A 22500-nucleotide genomic window follows, 5' to 3' on the forward strand; every position below is an offset into this window, starting at 1 on the left:
CACTAGGTCTGTAGTAAATGAGCAGAAAGAGACTGGAATAAAATGACTCTGGGCCTGTTTAAGACAAGGGCACAGCTTCATCTGAGGACCTTATTTCTACTCTCTTGCAATCCTCATGGAACTTCACCAAAACCTGCAGAGCTGCTCTGTGTCTGGCAATCAACATGATGCAGATGAAAGACAAGTAAGACATTCCTTTTGCCTCAGGAAACCTCAAATAGGAAACAGTAGGAAAAGAAATATTTTCTTGACACATGACAGTTGTAATGTGGGAGAAAGCTTCTATCTGGATGGGGCACATAAGAGTCGGAACAATGGAGAGAGTGGGCATCCCTTCTGGGCACTTTGAGATGAAGGCACTCTTAAGGGGTATAAGGCAGAGCTGTGAAATAAACATCTTTCTAAGGAGAGTGGAGCTGCCATTGTCTGCAGCTGATGAGCAAGGCTAGATTGGTGATAAGGAATCTTCTTGCTGTTCTCCCCTCACAGTGGCTACCTGCTTCTTTCAGCCTTAAAATGAACAAAATCAACAAACTGTCAGGTAACACCAAGGTAAGAAACACCATTTATGCTGGAGCTGGGATTGGGCTCTCAGGCAACAGCTTCCTTCTTCTCTTCCACATCCTCATGTTTATTCGTGGGCAGAGGCCCAGACTCACTGATCTGCCCATCAGTCTCTTGGCCCTAATCCACATACTGATGCTGCTAGTCGTGAGTTTAGTAGCTTCAGACATTTTTATGCCAGGGAAGAAATGGAGTGACTCCACATGCAAATTTGTTATGTTCTTGTACAGGTCTTTTAGGAGCCTCTCTCTTTGTGCCACTAGCCTGCTCAGCATTCTCCAGGCCATCACCCTCAGTCTCAGAAGTTCCCGTCTAGCAAAATTCAAATGTAAATCTCCACACCACATGCTAGGTTGCCTTCTTTTCCTGAGTATCTTTTATTCATCCATTAGCAGTCCCCTTATAACGTACATAACTGTAACGCCTAATCTGACCTCATCTGGTTTTACATACCTCAGTCAATCTTGCTGTGTTGTGCCCATGAGCTACTCTGTCCATCACACATTTTTTATATTGTTGACCTCCAGGGATGTCATCTTTGTAGGTCTTATGACCCTCTCCAGTGGGTACATGGTGATTTTCCTATGCAGACATAAGAACCAGTCCCAGCTTCTCCACAGTGCCAGCCTTTCCCTCAGACCATCTGCAGAACAAAGAGCCACACGGACCATCCTGTGCCTCATGAGTTTCTTTATGGTGATGTACACCTTGGACAGCGTCATCTCCTACCTAAGAAGTATAGATGATGATCTGATTTTGTTTTGTGTCCATATTCTCACAGTCCATGGCTATGCCACAGTCAGCCGTTATTTGGTTCTCAGTACTGAAAAGCACATAAGTAACATTTTTAGATCCATTGTATGGAAGGATGGTCAACATCATATTACTCAGGTATAGGTAAGATTCCTTAAGATAAGCCAGTATTCTGGCATTAGAGCCATGAATTGTAATGTAGTTTACATGAGCTTCAGGTTAAATGAAATTACAGATTTGTCTTTTTGCTGTTGTTAAACCTATTTCTTATGAGATGTGTGGATGCTACACATAAAAGACAAACCACATGCCAGATACATAAGTCTTTTGTACTTCCCAGTGTGTCTTTTGGGGAGACATAAAGTGACTGTCTTGTTAGGGTCTGGATTATCCACATCAATTTATAATACGTGACAGCTTATCATAGTCTTCATTTATTCAAATCCCGCAGCTATCTCTGTTTTGCCAAATGAGGTTTATAAATAGTTATTATTATAATTATCAAGTATCCAGAAATGTTCAAATCACTTAGCATACACATACACACACAAACACACACTCAGAGTGAGAGACAGAGACACAGAGAGACAGAGACAAAGACAGACATAGAATCTATGTATAAAACGCAGTCCTGATGATGGATAAACAGAGTTCAGCTTCTCTGCACTGGAGTGTTACTCCAGCTTTAAAAGAGAAGGAGATTCTGCACATGGTCCCACACAGATTGGCACGAAGCCACTGTACTGACTGCAATGAGAGTCTAGTCAGAACGAATTCTGTGTGGACTACTGGGAGCAGGAAGAGCTTGGAAGCTTTCTAGGAGTGGAAACAAAAGCAGACTCTCATCCTCAGCTCAGGAGGGAAGGCCATGGGCGACTAGCTGGGTGGAGGCAGACTGTAAAAATGTAATCAACGCCAAGCAGTATGCTGAAGATGGGAAATTCTTGTGTTGTGTGTGCTTTACCAAAATAACAATGTGTTCAGTTACCTTAACCAAGCACTGAAGTATATTTTCCCTGAAATAATAAAGTGAACAATGGGGATGGAGAGATGGTTCAGGAGTTATAAACACTGGCTGTCCTTGCAGAGGACCAAAGTTCAATTCCCAGCCTCTAGATGAAGGCTCACAACTGTTAGTAACTCCAGTTCAAGAGGATCTCATGGTTTCTGATCCTGCAGGCACCAGGCATGCATTCATGCACACAAAATGAAAATAAATAAAACTAAAGTAAAACAGAATTTTAAAAATGAAAAAAGTAAAAATATTATTTTTCAAGTTTCAAAACATGATAGATTTTCTTGAATAAAGAGGGTTTTCTCATAGTCCTCATCTTTTTAAAACTTCTTTCTTCATTATACTTTATTTAATTTGTATCCCCCCCACATGGGTCCCTCCCTCCTCCTTTCCCAATCCCCATAGTCCTCATCTTAATCTCAGGTCCTCAGAGCAAGCAGAGGAGTTCATCTGTAAGACCTGGAGTGTCACTGCTCAGGAGTTCAGGATGGCACCCTTCCCAGGAACTCTCACAGACCACAGCTCGATGCCAAAGCAAGAGGTTTTATTGCTATCGAGATAGGGTCGCCCCTCCAAAGACAGGAGACCCTGAACATGCATAGCACAGGGTTTTTATACCTGAAAATCAGATCACTCTGCTCTATAGTTTACAGATGGTTGTAGATAGTTTACAGCTGGTTTCTTCTCAGAACAGTTCACCCCGCCCTTCAAGAGCTCTCTGCGCATGGCTTCAATTCAAATAATCACAGTTGTTTCTCATTCCCAGGTGGACCCTCACACCTTTGAGATCCAGGTTGCATCCCAGCCTGTGTTCAGCCTTTGAGCAATCTTCAGGCCTGCCAGCCTTGGCTACAGTGAAGTAAGGCCAGCCTGGGCTATATTATAACCTTCCCCAAAAGCAACAGAATTTAATTTGAAAAAGCTCTCAGCCTCCTCTCAGCTCCAGTGCTATTGTAATGCCAAGTTCATGGGAACCTCAGAGACGAAACAATGCAATAGCAAGAGAGCTTTATTAAGAGAACACTCAAACTCCGGAAGCAAGTCTCACTGATGCAGCAGTAGAGAAGTGGAAACTTGAGCCCTGAGTGAGCAGGGTTTTTAAAGGGAAAGTCTGTGATCAGGGGGTTTCCATGAGAACAAACAGGGGGGCACATGTTTATATGACAGCAAATGGGGGGCATATGCCTTGACATTACAGAATTAGGTAAAAGTTAGAGGGCTGAGGTGACCTCTGAATCACAGTTGCCTAAGGCATATGCTTCTCTTAGGCACAATTGCCTAAGACTTATGATCACAATGGCTATTTTTTTAATCTATATGTGAAACATGGGGAGAATTTTCCCACATGATTCTCAACCAATTCTCATTGATTATTGCCAGGGAGATTGTCTCTATTTTCTATGAAGTATTTATTCTGTGATATTTCCTGAAAGCTGTTGCTAGGAGAGTTAACTTTATTTACTGCCATATGCACATTTTGTGATATTTCCAGGTACCTAAATTAAGCTTCAGGTTAAGATGGCTCTTTATTTCAAAAATGGAGTTATACTCAGGCTAAGTATATCCAGGCTAACTTAAACTCTTTATTTTTCCCTTGCAATCCTTCCCTTTTGGAAGGATTTTCTTTTCTGGTCAAATTTGTTCGATGTTCTGTAGGCCTCATGTATTCTTATTGGCTTCTCCTTTAACTTGGGGAAATTTTCTTCCATGATTTTGTTGAAAATATTTTCTGGTCCTTGGAGAAGGCAGTCTTCTTTTTCCTCTATTCCTATTATTCTTAGGTTTTGTCTTTTCATATTATCTTTGATTTCTTGGGCGGTTTGTGTCAAGAATTTTTTGGATTTAACATTTTCTTTGACAGATACATCGATTTGTTCCATTTTATCTTCTACACCTGAGATTCTTTCTTCCATCTCTTGTAGTCTGTTGTTTATGCTTACCTCTGTAGTTCCTGTTTTCTTCCCTAAATTCTTCCTCTCCATTATTTCCTCCATTTGTGTTTTCTTTAATTTTTCCAGTTCTATCTTCAGGTCTTGATTTGTTTTGTTTACTTCCTTCACCTGTCTGATTGTATTTTCCTGTTTTTCTTTTAGTTCCTTCAACTCTGTTTCTTTTACTTCTTTCAGTGATTTAATTATTTCTTCTCTGAAGGCTGCAAACTGTTTGGCTGTATCTTCCCATATTTCTTCATGGATGGCCATAATCTTCTTGTCTTTAACTTCCTCCCTTTCTTTATGGATAGCCATGATCTGTTTGGTTTTATCTTCCTATAATTCTTTTCGTATTTTATTTGTTTCCTCTATTATCCTCTTCATCAGCATAGATGTAAGGTCATCTTCTTGATTTTCTATTATGCTGGGTTGTCCAGGGCTGCTCGCCCCTGGATGGCTGGGTTCTGGAGATGCCGTATTGCTCTGTCTTTTGTTGGTTGAGCTTTTACGCTGACCTCTACCCACTGGGCTGTATTAGGTGTTGGCTGTTAGTTTCTGTGCTTCCTGGAGTCCTGATGTAGGGAGAATCCCCTTGGCCTGAAGATGATTTTCCTGAAGGAGTCCTCCTCTGCTTTTTGGTTATGGTCACTGTATGGCCAGTGTTTCTCAGGAATTGCCACTGCTCACTTCAGGTATATAGCCCTGAGTAGTAGCTGAGGTCTTTGTTGGGCAGGGGGGCTCTCCTCTTACCCATATAAGTGCTCAAGACAGCTGCCCCACTGCTGGGTTTCCCGTTATAAATTTAGTGAGCTGCTGCTATTGTTACAGTTTTCCAGGTATAGTCCTCTTGAAGAACCTGCTGATTCCCTAGCTGTGGGGTTTTCTCCCAACAGGGAAACTCAGTCTGTTATCCTGGGGCACACAGTTCTGTCTGGGAAAGTAAGAGGGGCGCCCAGCAAGTCTCTGGGCCAGAGGCTGAGTGCTCTGCTCTGGGCCTGGAGAATGTGCACCTGGGTTGAGTTGGCGCCTGGGGGCGCCGCTTTGGTCTGGAGGCTGGGTGCCTCAGTCTGGACCAGAAGCTTTGTGTTCCTGTCTGGGATGTTGGCTGCAGGCACTGCTCTGGTCTGGACACTGTGGGTGCAGCTCTTTTGAAGGACCACGGTTTCCCACAGTTTTGTCAGTCTAGCTAGTTGTAACTGGTTGATCCTTGGCACAGTATCTGAGGGCTGCTGTAATGACTCTCTGGCTTTTGTAGGTCTGAGGATGCATCTGTGTGCCCCAGTGCCCTAGAGGTACTCAATAATGGTGGCTGAGCACAGCACTCCTGCCTGCAGTAGAAAGCTAGAGCCTAGACCCTGCATAAATCCAGAAAGTCTTTTGGTGCTGGGTGTCCTGAGGGTTAGACCTGATGATCCCCCCGGCTGGGGATTTCCTCCTGCCAGGGACACCCAGGCTTTGCTTTGGGGACTGCCATTCTGTCTGGGGTGGCGGCGAGTAGAACCCACCAGCACAGATGCCCGCCCGTGGCTCTGCTTTTCTGGCCTTTGGGAGCCTGGGTGTCTAACTAAAGTGGGTAATTTTCCCAAGACCTTTTCAGGGTGGTGGTATCAGCTGAGTGCTCTGAGATCAGTCCAGCCATTTCCCTCCCTGTGGGTTTGCACCCAATGATGAAATTGAGTCTCTGGTGCCCTGGGGCCCACAGTTCTATCTGAGGCAGCGAATCAGGTGCACAGGCAGGGCTCTATGCAGGCGCCTGGGTCCCTGACTCTGGCTCTGGCTGGCTCCAAGGGAGCCCATGGAACCTGAATCTTTTCCAGGGGATGTCTGGGTGACCTAAGGTCATTCCCAATTGTTTCCTGCTCCGTGGGGTTATCTCTCAACTGGAAAATCCAGTCTGTGATGTGTGGGCCCACAGTTCAGTCTGGGACAGTGACCAGATCATGCTGTAGTTTTGCTCTGTGCTGGCGACCAAGCTCCTGGCAGGACCAGGGTCTCTTCTGTGGTTTACCCGGGTGAGTTAAAGCTGATTGAACCCCCCCCACCTTGGGGTATCCTCTCATATGAGGAACACAATCACATGTTTATATGGCTGCGAGTTCTGCTTGCAGGTCACTGTGCCGATCCTGCTATGCTGCTGTTCAGAATGAAAGTCCTCCCAGCGCCGCCATCTTGGCCGCCCCTACAATTTTCTTAATTGTAATTCTTAATCAAATCATATGGCTTGGTTTCACTTGGTAAAACTAACAAAATAAATGCCAAAGTCTTTTGTCTTCCCCCAAAGGACTGAGAAATTGTTTCAAGTTCTCTGTTAGAATGCCCACTGTCATTGTCTATAATACCTGATAAACTTTAAAATATTTCATAACCTGAAACATAACTTTTTAAAACTCGTTTTTGCAATATCAAAATAAGGTACCCTTTTAGAAATGAAGTCACAAAATACAACCATAATTTTAAAAGTCAAAACCAGATTTTATCAATGCAAACAATTCAGTACTTTTAAAATCAATACCAAGTATATTATTTTGATGTTGGCTGCCAGTAAGAAAAGTTCTTGTAATCAAACACATGGAGGTGCAGTTTTAATATTTTATATAAATTTAGTTTTAAACATTATTATTTTTATTAACCTTGTTTTTAATACAGGACCAAAATTATATGAAGTCTTAATATATTTAATAATCAATAATCAGACATCAAAATATACATAGAACATAGTAAACATATATTTAAAACAAACAGACAAAACTATAAAACTAATTTTTACTCCCTTTAGCATTAATTTCAAGGGAGGAACATCTTGCTCCCTGTTGAATACTATTTTATGATCATAGAGGCTTACAACTTTCTTACCTGAGAAGCTGCTGTGGACACTTTAAGAGCCTCTTGTAGGGAAAGTAATCATCAGTATGGCCTTCATCTGTGGTTTCAACTCCTGTAGTGTCTGGGACATTTTTGTGCATTTCTGATATAATATGTCCGCACTCCTCTATGGCAGACAAAACTTTAAAAAGCTGCTGAAATCATCCCAGGTGGGCTGTTGGGTGAAAAGAACAGTTTCAATGAGATCAATCAAATCCCTAGAATTGTCAGAGAACTTGGATTCTGAGTTCTCCAGTCATCTGGTTCCCCAAGGGAGAGGCTGCCAAGGGGCTCTGGGTTTTTGGTGCTGATCCAGAACCTGGATAAAGGGCTGGAGCTCGCTGAGGAGTAGGAGGAGGAGGGGTTGGAAAATTATTTCCATGGTTGTCTCAACCTGAAAAAGAGAGTAAAGGGGGTGTGAGGGTGCCAAGGCATTGGCCTCTGGTTTTGTAGGGTCTGTGGAAGGAGGATTGTTAGTGGGGGTCAGAAAGGGCTTAATCCATGGAGGTGGATGAATCATTAGGTCTTTCCATACTACAATATATGGCAATTGGTCTGGGTGCCCACATTTTTGCTGAAAAACACCATTTTCCACTGCAAGGATGGTGGGAAGATGGAAAGTTCCTTCTGGTGGCCAGCCCACATTAAAGGTGGGCCATTCTGAGCTGCAAAATGTCATGATTTTTCCTCTCCTCACATCAACTGAAAGACCGTGAATTCTAGTCTCAACTTCTCCAAAATGTGTCAGAACCAAGTCAAGGGGTTTGGAAGTATTCTGTCCCATATCATCAGCCAGTCTTTTCATCAAGAGAATTCAGGATAACGCAAAAAAAGTAAGGAGAGCAATTTCAAAAAATGGTAAATCACATATACACAAAAAAGAACCAGCCATCCCAGACAAAAACCAAACTAAAGGCAACAACACACAACCTATACCTGGGCTAATATCTAAAATCACTAAAGCAAGAAGAGCTATGGCTTCAAAGGCAACTGCAAGACCACAAGCAATTAATCACAAAAATACAAAAGTAACTCCTGCCACAACACCAAGAAAAAGAAAATTAATCCAACACAGAAACAAAGTAAAAACAAAAACCTGGCATTTCCTGTACTTCTCTGCCACAGAAGTCCCAGAAACTCTATGAAAACCAATCCTCACTCTGGTTTCCCTATCCCAAGATTTCCAGGGAGGCAAAAACTGACAAGGCCAAAAATGTCTTTTTGACCCCTGCAGCCCTGGACCTCAACAGGTCTCTCTTGTCCACTTTTGGCCACCTGTACAACACCTCAAGGCTTTTCAGATCAATGAACAGAAACAAACACTTAAAGCAGGCAGACAACACAAAAGAGATTTACCCATGGGATTAAGTTCTCTGGGTCGGGAGTCCTAGAGGTCCTGAGGCACCCTGGACCAGAACCCAAATGTAAGGCCAGGTTCAGGAGATCCTCAGAGCCCCCACGAGACAACTCGATACAATAGCAAGAGAGCTTTATTATGAGAGCAATCAAACTCAAGACTCACTGATGCACCAGTAGAGAAGTGGGACCTGGAGCCCTGAGTGAGCAAGGTTTTTTAGGGAAAGTCTGTGATCAGGGAGTTTTCATGACAGCAAACAGGGAAGCACATGTTTCTATGACAGCAAACGGGGTGCATATGCCTTGATGTTACAGGATTAGGTAAAAGTTAGATGGGTGAGGTGACCTTTTCTGAATCACAATTACCTAAGGTATATGCCTCTCTGAGGAACAATTGCCTAAGACATATGATCACAATGGCTATTCTTTTAATCTATATCTGAAACATTGGGAAGAATTTCCCACCAGATTATCAACCAATTTCCCTTGATTATTGCCAGGGAGATTGTCTCTAATTTCTATGAAGTATTTATTCTATGATATTTCCTAGAGATGGTGCTGGGAGAGTTAACTTTGTTTTCTGCCAGGTGCACATTTTGTGATATTTCCTGGTACCCGAATTCAGCTCCCAGTCAAGATGGCTCTTTATTTTATAATGGAGTTATTCTCAGGCTAACTATACCCAGGCTAACTTAAACTCTTCACTATGACTTTCTAGGTAGTGTATATTATGAAGTTAAACTGTGAAACTCAGTATAAATCACACATAAAAGTCACCCAGCTGAAGGGGAATTTTAATCTAGCAACCTGGCTACTCTGGCAGGAGATCACATGCGAAGACCTAGTTCTGTGCGATCTGGCTGAAATACAGACACACTCTTAGTACACACTCTTTTTTAAAAAAATTTTATTAATTACACTTTATTCACTTTGTATCCCCCCATGTACCCCACTATCCTCCCCTCCTAATTCCACCTTCTCACCCCCTTCTTCATACATGCACCTTCTCAAATCCACTGATAGGGGAGGTCCTCCTCTCCTTCCTTCTGATCTTAGTTTATCAGATCTCATCAGGAGTGGCTGCATTGTCATCTTCTCTGGCCTGGTAAGGCTACTTCCCGCTCAGGAGAAGGTGATAAAAGAGCGGGCCAATCAGTTCATGTCAGAGACAGTCCCTCTAATGATTACTATGGAACCCACTTGGACACTGAACTGCCATGGGCTACATCTGTGCAGTTGTTCTAGTTTATCTCCTTGCATGGTACTTGGTTGGAGTATGAGTATCTGGAAAGACACCTCTGTTCAAATTCTCTGGTTCTGTTGCTCTCCTTGTGGACCTCCTGTCCTCTCCAGATCTTATTATTTTCCACTTCTTTCATAAGATTCCATGCTCTCTGCCCAACAGTTAGCCTTAAGTCTTAGCATCTGCTTTGATAGTATGCAGGGCAGAGCCTTTCATAGGCCCTCTGTGGCAGACTCCTAACTTGTTTCCTGTTTTCTTCTTCTTCTGATGTCCATCCTCTTTGCCTTTTAGGATGGCGATTGAGCATTTTAGTCAGAATCCTCCCTCCTGATTAGCTTCTTTATATGTACAGATTTTAGTAGGTTTATCCTATATTATATGTCAATATAAATGAGTATATACCCTGTGTGTCTTTCTGCTTCTGGGACAGATAATTCAGGATGATCCTTTCCATTTCCCACCATTTAACTGCAAATTTCATAATTTCCTTATTTTTCATTGCTGAGTAATATTCCATTGTGTAGATGTACCACAATTTCAGTATCCATTCTTCAGTTGAGGGACATCTGGGTTGTTTCCAGCTTCTGGCTGTTACAAATAAAGGTGCTAAAAACATGATTGAACATATGTTCTTATTGTGTACTTGATCCTCTTTTGGATATATGCCTAGGAGTGCTATGGCTGGATCTGAGGAAGCGCTATTTCTGTTTGTCTGATAAAGCACCAGATGGATTTCCAGAGTGTGTGTACAAGTCTACATTCCCACCAACAGTGGAGGAGGTTTGCCTTTCTTCTGAACCCCTCCAGAATGTGTTTTCACTTGAGTTTTTAATCATGGCCATTCTGATAGATGTAATTTGAAATCTCAGGGTCATTTTGATTTGCATTCTCCTGATGGGTAATGAGGTTGAGCATTTCTATAAGAGTTTCTCTGCCATTCAATATTCCTCTACAGAGAATTCTGTTTAGCTCTGTTCCCCATTCTTTAATTGGATTACTTGGTTTGTTGCTTTTCAGCTTCTTTAGTTCTTTATATATACTGGATATTAGCCATCTGTCAGGAAAAGAGTTGGTGAAGATTCTTTCCCAATCTGTAGGCAGTCATTTTGTTTTGATGACAGTGTCCTTTGCTTTCCAAAAGCTTTTCAGTTTCATGATGTCCCATTTATTGATTGTTGCTCTTAGAGCCCGTGTTGTTGGTGTGCTGTTCAGGAAATTGTCTCCTCTATTAATGATTTCTAGGGTCTTCCCCACTTTTTCTTCTAACCGATTTAATGTGTCTCATTTCATGTTGAGGTCTTTGATCCACTTGGACTTTAATTTTGTGCTGGGTGACAAGTATAAATCTATTGCATTTTTCTACATGAAAACATCCACTTAAACCAGCACCATTTGTTGAAGATGCTATCTTTTTTCCATTGTATGCTTTTGTCATCTTTGTCAAAGAACAGTTGTCCATAAGTGCCTGGGATTATTTCTGTGTCTTCAGTTTTGTTCCCTTGATCCACCATTGTGTTTCTATGCCAGTATCATGCAGTTTTTCTAACTGTTGCTCTATAGTACAGATTGACATCAGGGATGGAGATACCTCCAGAAGATCTTTTATTGTTGAGGATTGTTTTAGCAGTTCTGCGTTCCTTGTTATTCCATATGAAGTTGAGAATTTTTCTTTCAAGATCTGTAAAGAATTGTGTTGGTAATTTGATGGGAATTGCATTGAATCTGTAGATGGCTTTTGTTAAGATGGCCATTTTTACTATGTTAATCCTGCCAAGCCATGAGCATGGGAGATCTTTCCATTTTCTGATGTCTTCTTCTAATTCTTTCTTCAGAGACATGAAATTTTTTTCATACAGATCTTTGACTTGCTTGGTTAGGGTAACACCAAGGTACTTTATGTCATTTGTGGCTAATGTGAAGGGTGTTGTTTCCATAATTTCTTTCTCAGCCCTTTTGTCTTTTGTATACAAGAGGGCTACTGATTTTTTTTGAGTTAATTTTGTATATGGCCACTTTGCTGAAGGGGTTTATCAGCTATAGGAGTTCCCTAGTAGAATTTCGGGGGTCACTCAGGTATACTATCATATCATCTGCAAATAGTGATACTTTGAGTTCTTCTTTTCCAATTTGTATTCCCTTGATCTCCTTCAACTGTCTTATTGCTCTATCAAGGACTTCTAAAACTATGTTAAAGAGATATGGAGAGAGTGGGCAGCCTTGCCTTGTCCCTGATTTCAGTGGGATTGCTTTAAGTTTCTCTCTGTTTAGCTTGATGTTGGCTCTAGGCTTGCTGTATATTGCCTTTACTATGTTTAGATATGTGCCTTGTATTTCTGATTCTCTCCAATACTTTAAATATGAATGGATGTTGAATTTTGTCAAATGACTTTTAAGCATCTAAGGAGGTTATATGAGTTTTTTCTTTCAGTTTGTATTTTGGTCTATCACATTGATGGATTTCCGTATATTGGACCACCCCTGCATACCTGGGATGAAGCCTACTTGGTCATAGTGGATGATATCTTTGATGTGTTCTTGTATTCAGTTTGCAAGTATCTTGTTGAGTATTTTTGCATCAATGTTCATAATGGAGATTGGCCTGAAATTCTCTCTTTTTGGGGGGGTCTTTGTGAGGTTTAGGTACCAAGGAGACTGTGGCTTCATAGAATGAGTTGGGTAGTGTTCTTTCTGTTTCTATTTTGTGGAACAGTTTGAAGAGAACTGGAGTTAACTCTTCTTTGAAGGTCTGGTAGAATTCTGTGCTGAAACCATCTGGTCCTGGGCATTTTTTTGGATGAGAAACTCTCAATGACAGCTTCTATATCCTTGGTATATATGGGACTAATTAATTGATTTACCTGGTCTTGATTCAGCTTTGGTAATTGGAATTGATCAAGAAAATTATCCATTACATTTAGATTTTCAAATTTTTTGGCATATACACTTTTGAAGTATATAAGTCCTAATGACTGTTTGGATTTCCACAGTGTCTATAGTTATATTCTCCTTTTCATTTCTGATTTTATTGATTTGGATGGTGTCTCTCTGCCTTTTAGTTAGCTTGGCTAAGGGTTTGTCGATCTTGTTGATTTTCACAAAGAACCAGCTCTTGGTTCCATTGATTCTTTGAATTGTTTTATTTGTTTCTAATTGATTGATTTCAGCCCTGAGTTTGATTATTTCCAGCCGTCTACTCCTTTTTGGTGTGTCTACTTCTTCCTTTTCTATGATTTGTAGGTGAGACATTAAGTTCTTTGAATGAGTTGTCTTGAATTTCTTCTTGAAGGCACTTAGTCCTATGAATTTCCTCTCAGCACTCCTTTCATTGTGTCGCATAAGTGTGGATATGTTGTGCCTTCATTTTCATTGAATTCTAGGAAGACTTTAATTTCTTTCTTTGTTTCTTCCCTGACCCAGCTGTCATTGAGTATCAAGTTGTTCAGTTTCCACGTGTATATAGGCTTTTTGCTATTTCTGTTGTTGTTGATGTCCAGCTTTATTCCATGGTGATCAGATAGGATACAAGGGATTATTTCACTCTTCTTGTATCTGTTGAGCCTTGCTTTGTGACCAACTATATGGTCTATTTTGGAGAAGGTTCCATGAGGTGCTGAGAAGAAGGTAAATATTTTGTGTTTTGGTTTAAGGTTCTGTAAGTGTCTGTTAGGTCCATTTGATTCATGACCTCTGTTAGAGACATTGTTTCTTTGTTTCATTTCTGTTTTCTTGACCTATCCTTTGTTGAGAGTGGGGTGTTGAAGTCTCCCACTATTAATGTGTGGAGATCTATGTGTGGTTTAAGTTTTATCAATGTATCTTTTACAAATATGGGTACCCTTGTATTAGGGGCATAGATATTCAGGATTGTGATGTATTCCTGGTGGAATTTCCCCTTGATGAGTATGAAGTGTCCTTCCCCATCTCTTTTGATTAATTTTGGAAGAAAGTATATTTTATCAGATATTAGAATGGCTACTCCTGCTTGCGTCTTGGGTCCATTTACTTGGAAAGCAGTCTTCCAGCCCTTTACCCTTAGGTAATGACTATCTTTGTGACTTAGGTGTCTTTCTTGTATGCAACAGGTTGATGAATCTTGTTATCGCATCCATTCTGTTAGTGTCTCATTATTGAAGAATTGAGTCCATTGATGTTGAGAGAAATTAATGACCAGTTGCTGTTAGATCCTGTGATGTTGATGTTGGCTGTGGTCATATGTTTGTGTGCTTGGTTGATTTTTGTTTTACTGTAGTGAGGTTACTTATTTCCTGTCTTTTCTTGAAAATAGGTAGGTGTCTTGAATTGTATTTTTCCTTCTAGTGTCTTCTGTAATGCTGGATTTGTGTGTAGGTATTGTTGAAAGTTGTATTTTTCATTGAATATCTTGTTTTCTCTGTCTATGAGGATTGAGAGTATTGCTGGTTATAGTAGCCTGGGCTGACATCTGTGCTCTTTTAGATCCTGATTGATATCTGTCCAGGCCCTTCTGGCTTTCATAGTCTCATTTGAGAAGTCAGGTGTGATTCTGATGGGTTTGCCATTATATGTTACTTGGCATTTTCATGATTGATTTGAAAAAAGACAACAAAGAAAATGTCTGGCTGGATTTTGTTACTAAGAGTTCTGGGTAGGCTTGACAGAGCCATGCCTAGTGGTCAGCTGGTGATGGAGGCGATGGTGGAGGAGATGGAGGTGGTAGAAATGATACCAGAAGGGAATCAAGACATAGCAGTGAGACAGAAGAAGAGACCATGGCGGTGGTGGCAGTGCCACAGGTGATAGGAACAATTGTAGAAGTCGTGGTGAGGATGGGTGACTTGTCCTCAGTGTGGGTGGCAGAATAAGTGAGGAGGGGGTAGGCAACATATAAAAAAAAGAGATGAAGGGGCCTGTGGTGGTGAAGCAGTAGAGGTAGAGCAGGCAATAAAGGTGGGGGAGGTGGCAGAATTGAGGCACGAAATGGTCAAGGTGACGGAAAGTGGTAATGATGGAGATGTATACAGGATAGAGATGGCTGTATTTTTCCAGAGGGAGATGGAGGTATTTGGTCAAGTTTTGATACCAGTGGTAGGGACTGACCACATGGTAGTCAGGGACAGAGATGGTGGGGATGACAAAATGGTGGGTGGTAAAGTTGGCTAGGATGATGGAGAGGGTATATATGGTAGAATTGGTGGGTTTTATTGAGGTGATGGAGACAGTATGGGTGATGGGCTTGATGCAGATGGTGGAGGTAGTCAAGGTGATGGAGGCCATGAAGATGTGGGAGCTGAAAACAGAGGGGTCAATGGCAGTATCAGAAGTGGTGGGGATGATGGAATTGGTGGAGGGATGGAGATAGTGTAGGTGATAGATGGAGAAGGATGGAAGTAATCAAGTTTACGGCTACGGAGTTGGTGGTAGAGGGGGTAAGGAGACATTTATGTGTGAAATATGTGAAGCTCAGTGAGTGGGTAATTCCTTTCCATATTTGATGCAAAAAGGGAAAATTAACTTTTTCTTTAGAATAAGCAGTGAAATCCTTATAATACAGTCTCAGCAGAATCAGGGAGGAAAACCCATGCTCAGCTACTGCCAGTGTCATTTTGCTCTGGGGTTTGTGGAGTTCAGGGTAGGGGCAGAAAAACCCGGATGCTCTGCTAAGTCTGACCGAACACTGTTGGATGTGTGATTTGTGAACACAGCCCTAAGACTAGTTGGGAAAACCTCCCAGGATTAAACTGGTTCAGCCGAAGGCAGAGGGTGGTGGCTGTGGAGCAATAGGCTAAGACTATTGAACTCCTTTGGTTTTCCTGATGAGAGAAAATGGATCCCAAAGCCTTTGCAATGGCTTTGCAACCCTCCAGGGTGCTGGCAACCATGGTTGCTGTTGGAGCCTTAAGGATTGCATTCTTGCTAAGAATCCTACAATGACTGTGTCCCCATTTTACAGATGGAAAACTGTGGCTTTTTGATGGTCACCATTTTTTGTTTTTTGTTTTTTTTTGTTTTTCAAGACAGGCTTTCTCTGTGTAGCCCTGGCTGTTCTGTCGTTTACTCTGTATACCAGGCTGATCTCAAACTCAGACAGCCACCTTTCTCTGTCTCCCAAGTGAGAGATTAAAGACTTACACCACACACACACACACACACACACACACACACACACACGCACACACACACAAAAGGCCAGGTGATCAAAAGACCATATAGTTCAGTTCAAAAATCGATTCAAAAATCAGAATTGTATGTAATCTTTATGGTATTAGTAGATTTCCCTGAATCTTAATATAATTGCTGGCTCTCAATATGTAGAATGAGTTGTTTGGCATATAGATACTGCTGACTTTATTCCTGATGGTTTAGAATTAACTTTATTATTTATGCAACTGCAAAAGGCTTAACAAAAGTAGAAACCCTCCGTTACATATCACGCGGATTCGGTCTCATACAGGCTTTCCAGCTCCATTGGTACAAGCAAATGAGGAAACTGATCAATTACAACACCTCAACATTTCATGAAAGACACAATGTTAAAAGTAAAAGTTAATTTTTTTTTCTATAACTTGGGCATCAAGCAAGGAAATAATAAAAAATGTCCCACATGTCCTCTGTATAACCACACTCGACTGCGTGCTGGAAGTAAGCCTGGGGATACGAAAAAAGTGAAATATGGCAGATGGATGTGTTTCATTCTGCAGAATTTGGAAAAGAAAGGTATGTACACCGTACCATAGGTGTATAACCAGGGTTTCAACGGGCAACTGCTTTAAGTGCTGAAAAGGCTTATTGTGTAATTACACAGTTATTGGAAATAGTGGAAATTTTGGGGATACCTTCACAAATTAAGACTGATAATGATCCTAAATATATATCTAGTAAGATGAAGCAATTCTTTGCCTATTATACTATAAATCTTTATACTATAAATGATTTATAAAACTTTATACTATGAATGATTTATAAAATCTTTATACTATAGTATAAAATGATCTTTTTATAACTTATATTATAAAAATTCATAAATCATTCATACTATAGTATAAAGATCATTTAAATGATCTCTATATAATTTATACTATAAAGATTTATAAATCATTTATACTATAGTATACTCTAAATGATAGTATAGTATAAATTATAGTACAGTATAAATGATTTGTAAATCATTTATACTATAGTATATTATAAAGGATAGTATAAGTATAAATTATATCATTTATACTATATATAGCATCATTTATACTATACTATCATTTATACTATATATAGTATCATTTGTACTACACTATCATTTAAATGATAGTATATTATAAAGGATAGTATAGTATAAATTATACCATTTATACTATATATAGTATCATTTATACTGTACTACCATTTATACTTTACTATCCTTTATAGTATACTAAAGTATAAATGATTTATAAATCACTTAAACTATACTATAATTTATACTATACTACCATTTATTGTATACTATAGTATAAATGATTTATAAAACTTTATAGTATAAATTATATAGAGATCATTTAAATGATCTTTATGCTGTAGTGTAAATGATTTATAAATCTTTATAATAATATAAGTTATATAAACATCAATTTATACTATAGTATAAAGATTTTATAAATCATTTGTAGTATAAAGTTTTATAAATCATTTATAGCATAACGATTTTATAAATCATTTATAGTATAAAGTTTTATAAAATCATTTATAGTATAAAGATTTATAGTATAATAGGCAAAGAATTGCTTCATCTTACTACATATATATGTAGGTTCATTATCAGTCTTAATTTGTGAAGGTATCCCCAAAATTTTCATTATTTCCAATAACTGTGTAATTTACACAATCAGCCTTTTCAGCACTTAAAGCAGTTGCCCGTTGAAACCCTGGGTATACACCTATGGTATGGTGTACATACGTTTGTTTTCCAAATTGTGCAGAATGAAACACATCCATCTGCCATATTAAATGTCCATCCTATGGGCTTAGAGTTGCTCAAGAGTGTTTCGGTTGTGGAAGTACATTGGGGACATGCTGTTGAAGACAGAAGCTATCTTCAAGGACCTTTGTCCTACATTCAAGTTCCGGGAAGCGCCAGGATGGATGGACCATACATGGTCAATCACACAGACATCTGTGTGTCTCACGATGTGATACTTGTTGCCACAGTCTAGGGAGAAAGAACACAAGAGATGAAGTCTTACCACTGTGATACTAGGATGGAAAGATAAGGCTTACCAGAACTCTCCCCAAAGGCTGTTGCAAGGCTGATTAACTGTGCAAGAATATGCAAAGGGCAGAGACTTGAAGAAATGGAAGCAGCCTTAAGATCTGTCCAGCTGGTACATACACGAATTAGGGGCTTGAGGCTGCCATGACACAGGGACACAGTGGGTTGCTCCTCCAAGAGTCTCTAGTTAGACTTGTCAGGACACCTATTACACCCTCACAGTGTGGCATGTGGTGGTGAGTGTGGGATCCAATGTGAATGGTCGCCTTGAAGGAACAAGAATAGATATGCAAGAGGTGAGTAACTAGGGCAGAATTGGTGTCAAGAGAGGGCACAGCTACCACTGCAGTCACTCCAAGACTGAGTTTTTCAGGCTTTGTTCTGAGTTGGGTCTGAGGACTCAAGCAATGTAACCTGTGAAGGGTTTGGCATGTGTGTGGGTGCGGGGCACTTGCAAAAGGATGGCAGGAGGCTCTTTCTAAAGAATTCCCATCAGGCTGCTTGTAGGCCTCAATTCTCAACCTGGGAACCCATCTTGGGGCAGGTAGGACAGGCAGACTGGAAACTATAGCACTAGGGAGAGATTAGTTACAAAGGACAGAAGGAAAAGTGAATAAAATGAAGTGAAGTAATGCACTCACCTGGTGCTGAGGGTGGCTCCAAGGACCCTTTTCATTGGAGTCATGTTCTTACATGAGGCGGCCTTTGTCTTAGCAGGTGGCAGGCAGCAGCAGCACAGATGTCTGAGGCTGTTCATGATTGTCTTCTTCACCCGCTTCCAGCGTTGACGCCGGTTGCGGGGGGAAGCTGTGCCAGTGTCCTGAGGCTGGCCAGGTGTGATGTCGTCCTCAGTCTCATGCTGAGGGAGACCTGTGCCAGCATCCTGAGGTTGGCCAGGTTTGATGTCGTCCTTGGTCTCTTGCTGCGGGAGAGCTGTGCCAGCATCCTGAGGCTGGCCAGGTATGGTATTGTCCTCGGTCTCTTGCTGAGGGAGAGATGTGCCAGCGTCCTGAGGCTGGCCAGGTGTGATGTCATCCTTGGTCTCTTCCTGAGGGAGACCTGTGCCAGCATCCTGAGGCTGGCCAGGTGTGATGTCGTCCTCGGTCTCTTGCTGAGGGAGAGCTGTGCCAGCGTCCTGAGGCTGGCCAGGTGTGATGTCATCCTCGGTCTCTTCCTGAGGGCGTGCTGTGCCAGCGTCCTGAGGCTGGCCAGCTGTGATGTTGTTCTCCTGGGTCTCTCCCTCCTCGGTCTCTTCCTCCTCCCTCACTTCAGGCATGGTGTCCTCCTTGATGATGTTCACTCTCAGGGAAATGATTGCTTCCTGAGCATCGATGTCTTCCTGTGTTAGAGTCTTTTCCTCTGCGACTATAGTAGACTCTATCTCTATGACTGTCGTCATCTCTGATAAATCCTCAGAGGAGGAGCTTGAGCTGTCCTCTTCCTCCAGGAAACTCCAGGATTCAGATTGGTGACTGTAGGACATGTGGCTCTCTAAGTCACTTGTACCCTCATTCTGGGATGTTCTAGAAGAGTTGGTGTATAGACCCAGAGATATATCGTCACTATCAGTGTGGCTGTCACGTGATCCAACCCGTGAAAAATAAACATTCATTTCCAGGATGCTGCCCTTGATGGACTTAGCAATAGGACAGCCCAGGTGGAGAGGGTGTGTGTCTGGATGGCAGCATAGGGTGGCAGGCATGCTATGGCATCTGGCAAGTTTCCTGGAATAATGCTCCTCCTCTTTTTCCTGGCCCTTAGATGGCAAGGTAAAGGTATAGGGAACAGGTTCAGCTCTCCTTAGGGATCCAGGATAAGTGTAAGGCTCTGTCAGGCGAAGGACAGTGCCTGGCTGCCTGGTTTTCACAGGATTCACCTGGTTGTGGCCATAGTCTCCCGCAGGTGACTGGTGTTGCAATATAAGATAAGTTGCCATCACCTCGTCATATTTTTGGTCTCTCAGGGATTCAATGATTACTTCAGGCTTATAGCCCATGACTCTCATGGTCCCAACAATGCTAGGGCTCAGGGTGCCTGGGAGGCTAGGGGTGGAAGTAGGTGGTGAACGTGCCTCACTGGCCCTGATCATGGGGCGCCTCATGATGTCCTTGATGGTGGGCCTTCTTCCGGGATTGATTATCAGTAATTCCAAGATGACATTGAAAATGTCGATAGAAACATGCTTAGGAATGGTGAAGTTGCCTGAGGTGACCTCGTTCCTCATGCCTGCCACAGATTTGGCTTGGAAAGGGAAGTGCCCAGCCACCATGAGAAAGAGGAGAATCCCTAAACACCACATGTCGATGGGGTAAGCATCGTATTCCCCGGGTGCAAAGAGTTCTGGGGCACAATAGGGCAGAGTGCCACAGAAACCCCGCAGCTTTTGCCCAGGAGTTACTTTCACAGCGAGGCTAAAATCAATCAGCTTGGCATTCCCCCTGCAGTCCATAAGGATGTTGGTGGCTTTTATATCTCTATGGACAACTTGATTGTTATGACAGTAATTCACTGCATGCACCACCTGAGTAAATATCCTTTCAGCCTCGCACTCCGGTAGAGACCCCCGTTCCAGGATCCTCCACAGCAGCTCTCCCTCTGAGGCATGCTCCATCACCAGGTAGGTGATCTCTTCCGTCTCGATCACGTGAAAAAGTTTGATAATATTGGGGTGGTTCATGGATTTCATAACGCTTATTTCACTGTTAAAAATCGAGTTGTACTTCTTCTTATTTTTAAGGAGTTTTACAGCCACACAGGTCACAGTGGGAACATGGAAGGCGAGTTTCACTTCAGAAAAATGTCCGTGTCCCAGAGTCCTCATCATTCTATAGTCGGTGTTGAAGGGGTCCTCCACAGAGGAGCAGGCCTCCATGTCCTGCTTCAGAGTCAGGCCCTCCTCCTTCATATGGCTAGAGCCAAAAAGTTCAATGAGAAAGTTGACAGACTTAAAATCAGGCCTAGGAGAGTATTTAGAGCTATGAATTCCTACATCCAAAAGACTAGGAAAGGAAGGAAGGAAGAGGTCAGACACATTTCAGACCACCTAACTGGGTACTTAAATGCTTAGATAGACAAGAATGAAGTATGTTCCAAAGCAGTGTAGAGCAAAATATGACAGATTGGTTTGACAGGAATCAACTGCAAACTGGCAGAACCAACCAAAGGATTCTAGAAACTAAGAGCCACTGATAAGAAAGGACGGTCATCCCCTAACCCTGAGCTCACCTGTACTGGAAGAGAGCAGGCACGAATAAAATTAGATGCAAGAGAAGTATATAGAACAACAGACACCTCCCAAGCCCGGCGGTGTCCGTGCGGGGCAGCCAGCCCCTGAGTCCAGGTACAACTAGCTCTGCAAAGGACCTACCAAAATTTGGTTCTTAGGATCCAGGTCAGGTGGCTCACAATTACTCCAAACCCAGCTCTAGGAGATCCTACACCATGGGCCTCTGAGGGCATCCATACACATGTTCACATGCCCACACGCAAGTGCACTCTCTGCTACTACACATCAATTACATGGTGATAATGTCTATCTAGATAATGCTACAGGCAGTTATGATCTCCAACAGAAGAGCTGTACATCAAACCTAGTTCCAAGAGTACATGCTCTTGAAATGGTGAGCCAGCTCTCCAGATTACCCCATCCGCAAAAATCTTTACTTTAAAACAAAGAGGGTCCCTTACATGAATTGGAGGAGACTTTCTGTGTATAAAATAAACATAATAAAATGTTCTCAGATAGAAAACAGAATGAACTTACTATGATGGTTCAAAATCTTCAAAAATCCAGGAATGTCTTGTCACGGTGCAGAAATCCAGTTACTCTCTATTCTGCTCTGTAAGACAAGAGGAGTGGAGAATGGTGTGAGTGTGTGAGGGAGGGAATAGAAGGAGAGTTTATGTTTATTAAACAAACATAATAAAATATTGTAGGTTAGAGAACAGAAGGCACTTACTATATGGTGGTCAAAACAGCTTCTAAAATGTGAGTATAGTCTGTCATGGGCACAGAAGTCCAGTTGCTCTCCAACCAAGAGCTTCTGCTCTGTAAGACAACAAGCAGGCTTAGCCAGAGCCTTAAGTGGATAGGTGTCACAATGGCTCCTTGTGGTGTCAGAGCAAAGAATGGACAAGTGGTCACTAGGCACATCCCCATGGTTCCCTCACATTCTGTCCTCAGGGACAGGAAAGCTGGTCTAGGGCAGTGGGGCAGTAGGAGCCTGAGGAAGCTTGTTACACTCCAGTGTCTGTCCACAGTGATGCCCAGAGGCCCACCTCTTCCTGCTAGGCCCACTGCCCAAGGTCCACAGTTTGCCCCACATGGTGCCACCTGCTTGGAACAATGTTCAAACACTTAATTCTTTGTGGGACTTTTGACACCCAAACCTTAAGGAGGACACACACACACACACACACACACACACACACACTCTACATCTAGACATGACACAACTAGCTGTGCCCTGACTGAGAGTCCTTCAAGGGTCAGCTGATGGACCTTAGACAAGAGGTTGGGGTGAAAGTCAGGAAAGTCTCATAAAGGATAAACACTTGG

General features: G+C 41.9%; 1 protein-coding gene and 1 pseudogene across 1 annotated transcript; one reads left to right on the forward strand and one right to left on the reverse strand.

Moving 5' to 3' along the window:
- The first annotated feature begins 516 nt into the window (after positions 1–516).
- Positions 517–1461, forward strand: LOC132654055 (vomeronasal type-1 receptor 54-like). Its single transcript, XM_060383338.1, has one exon. The coding sequence runs from the start codon at positions 517–519 to the stop codon at positions 1459–1461; it is 945 nt and encodes a 314-aa protein (XP_060239321.1).
- An 18482-nt stretch (positions 1462–19943) lies between these two features.
- LOC132654056 (sperm motility kinase-like) lies at positions 19944–20847 on the reverse strand (annotated as a pseudogene).
- Between the last annotated feature and the right edge of the window lie 1653 nt (positions 20848–22500).

Source organism: Meriones unguiculatus, chromosome 5 (genome assembly GCF_030254825.1).
Source record: "Meriones unguiculatus strain TT.TT164.6M chromosome 5, Bangor_MerUng_6.1, whole genome shotgun sequence".
NCBI classification, from domain to species: Eukaryota; Metazoa; Chordata; class Mammalia; order Rodentia; family Muridae; genus Meriones; species Meriones unguiculatus.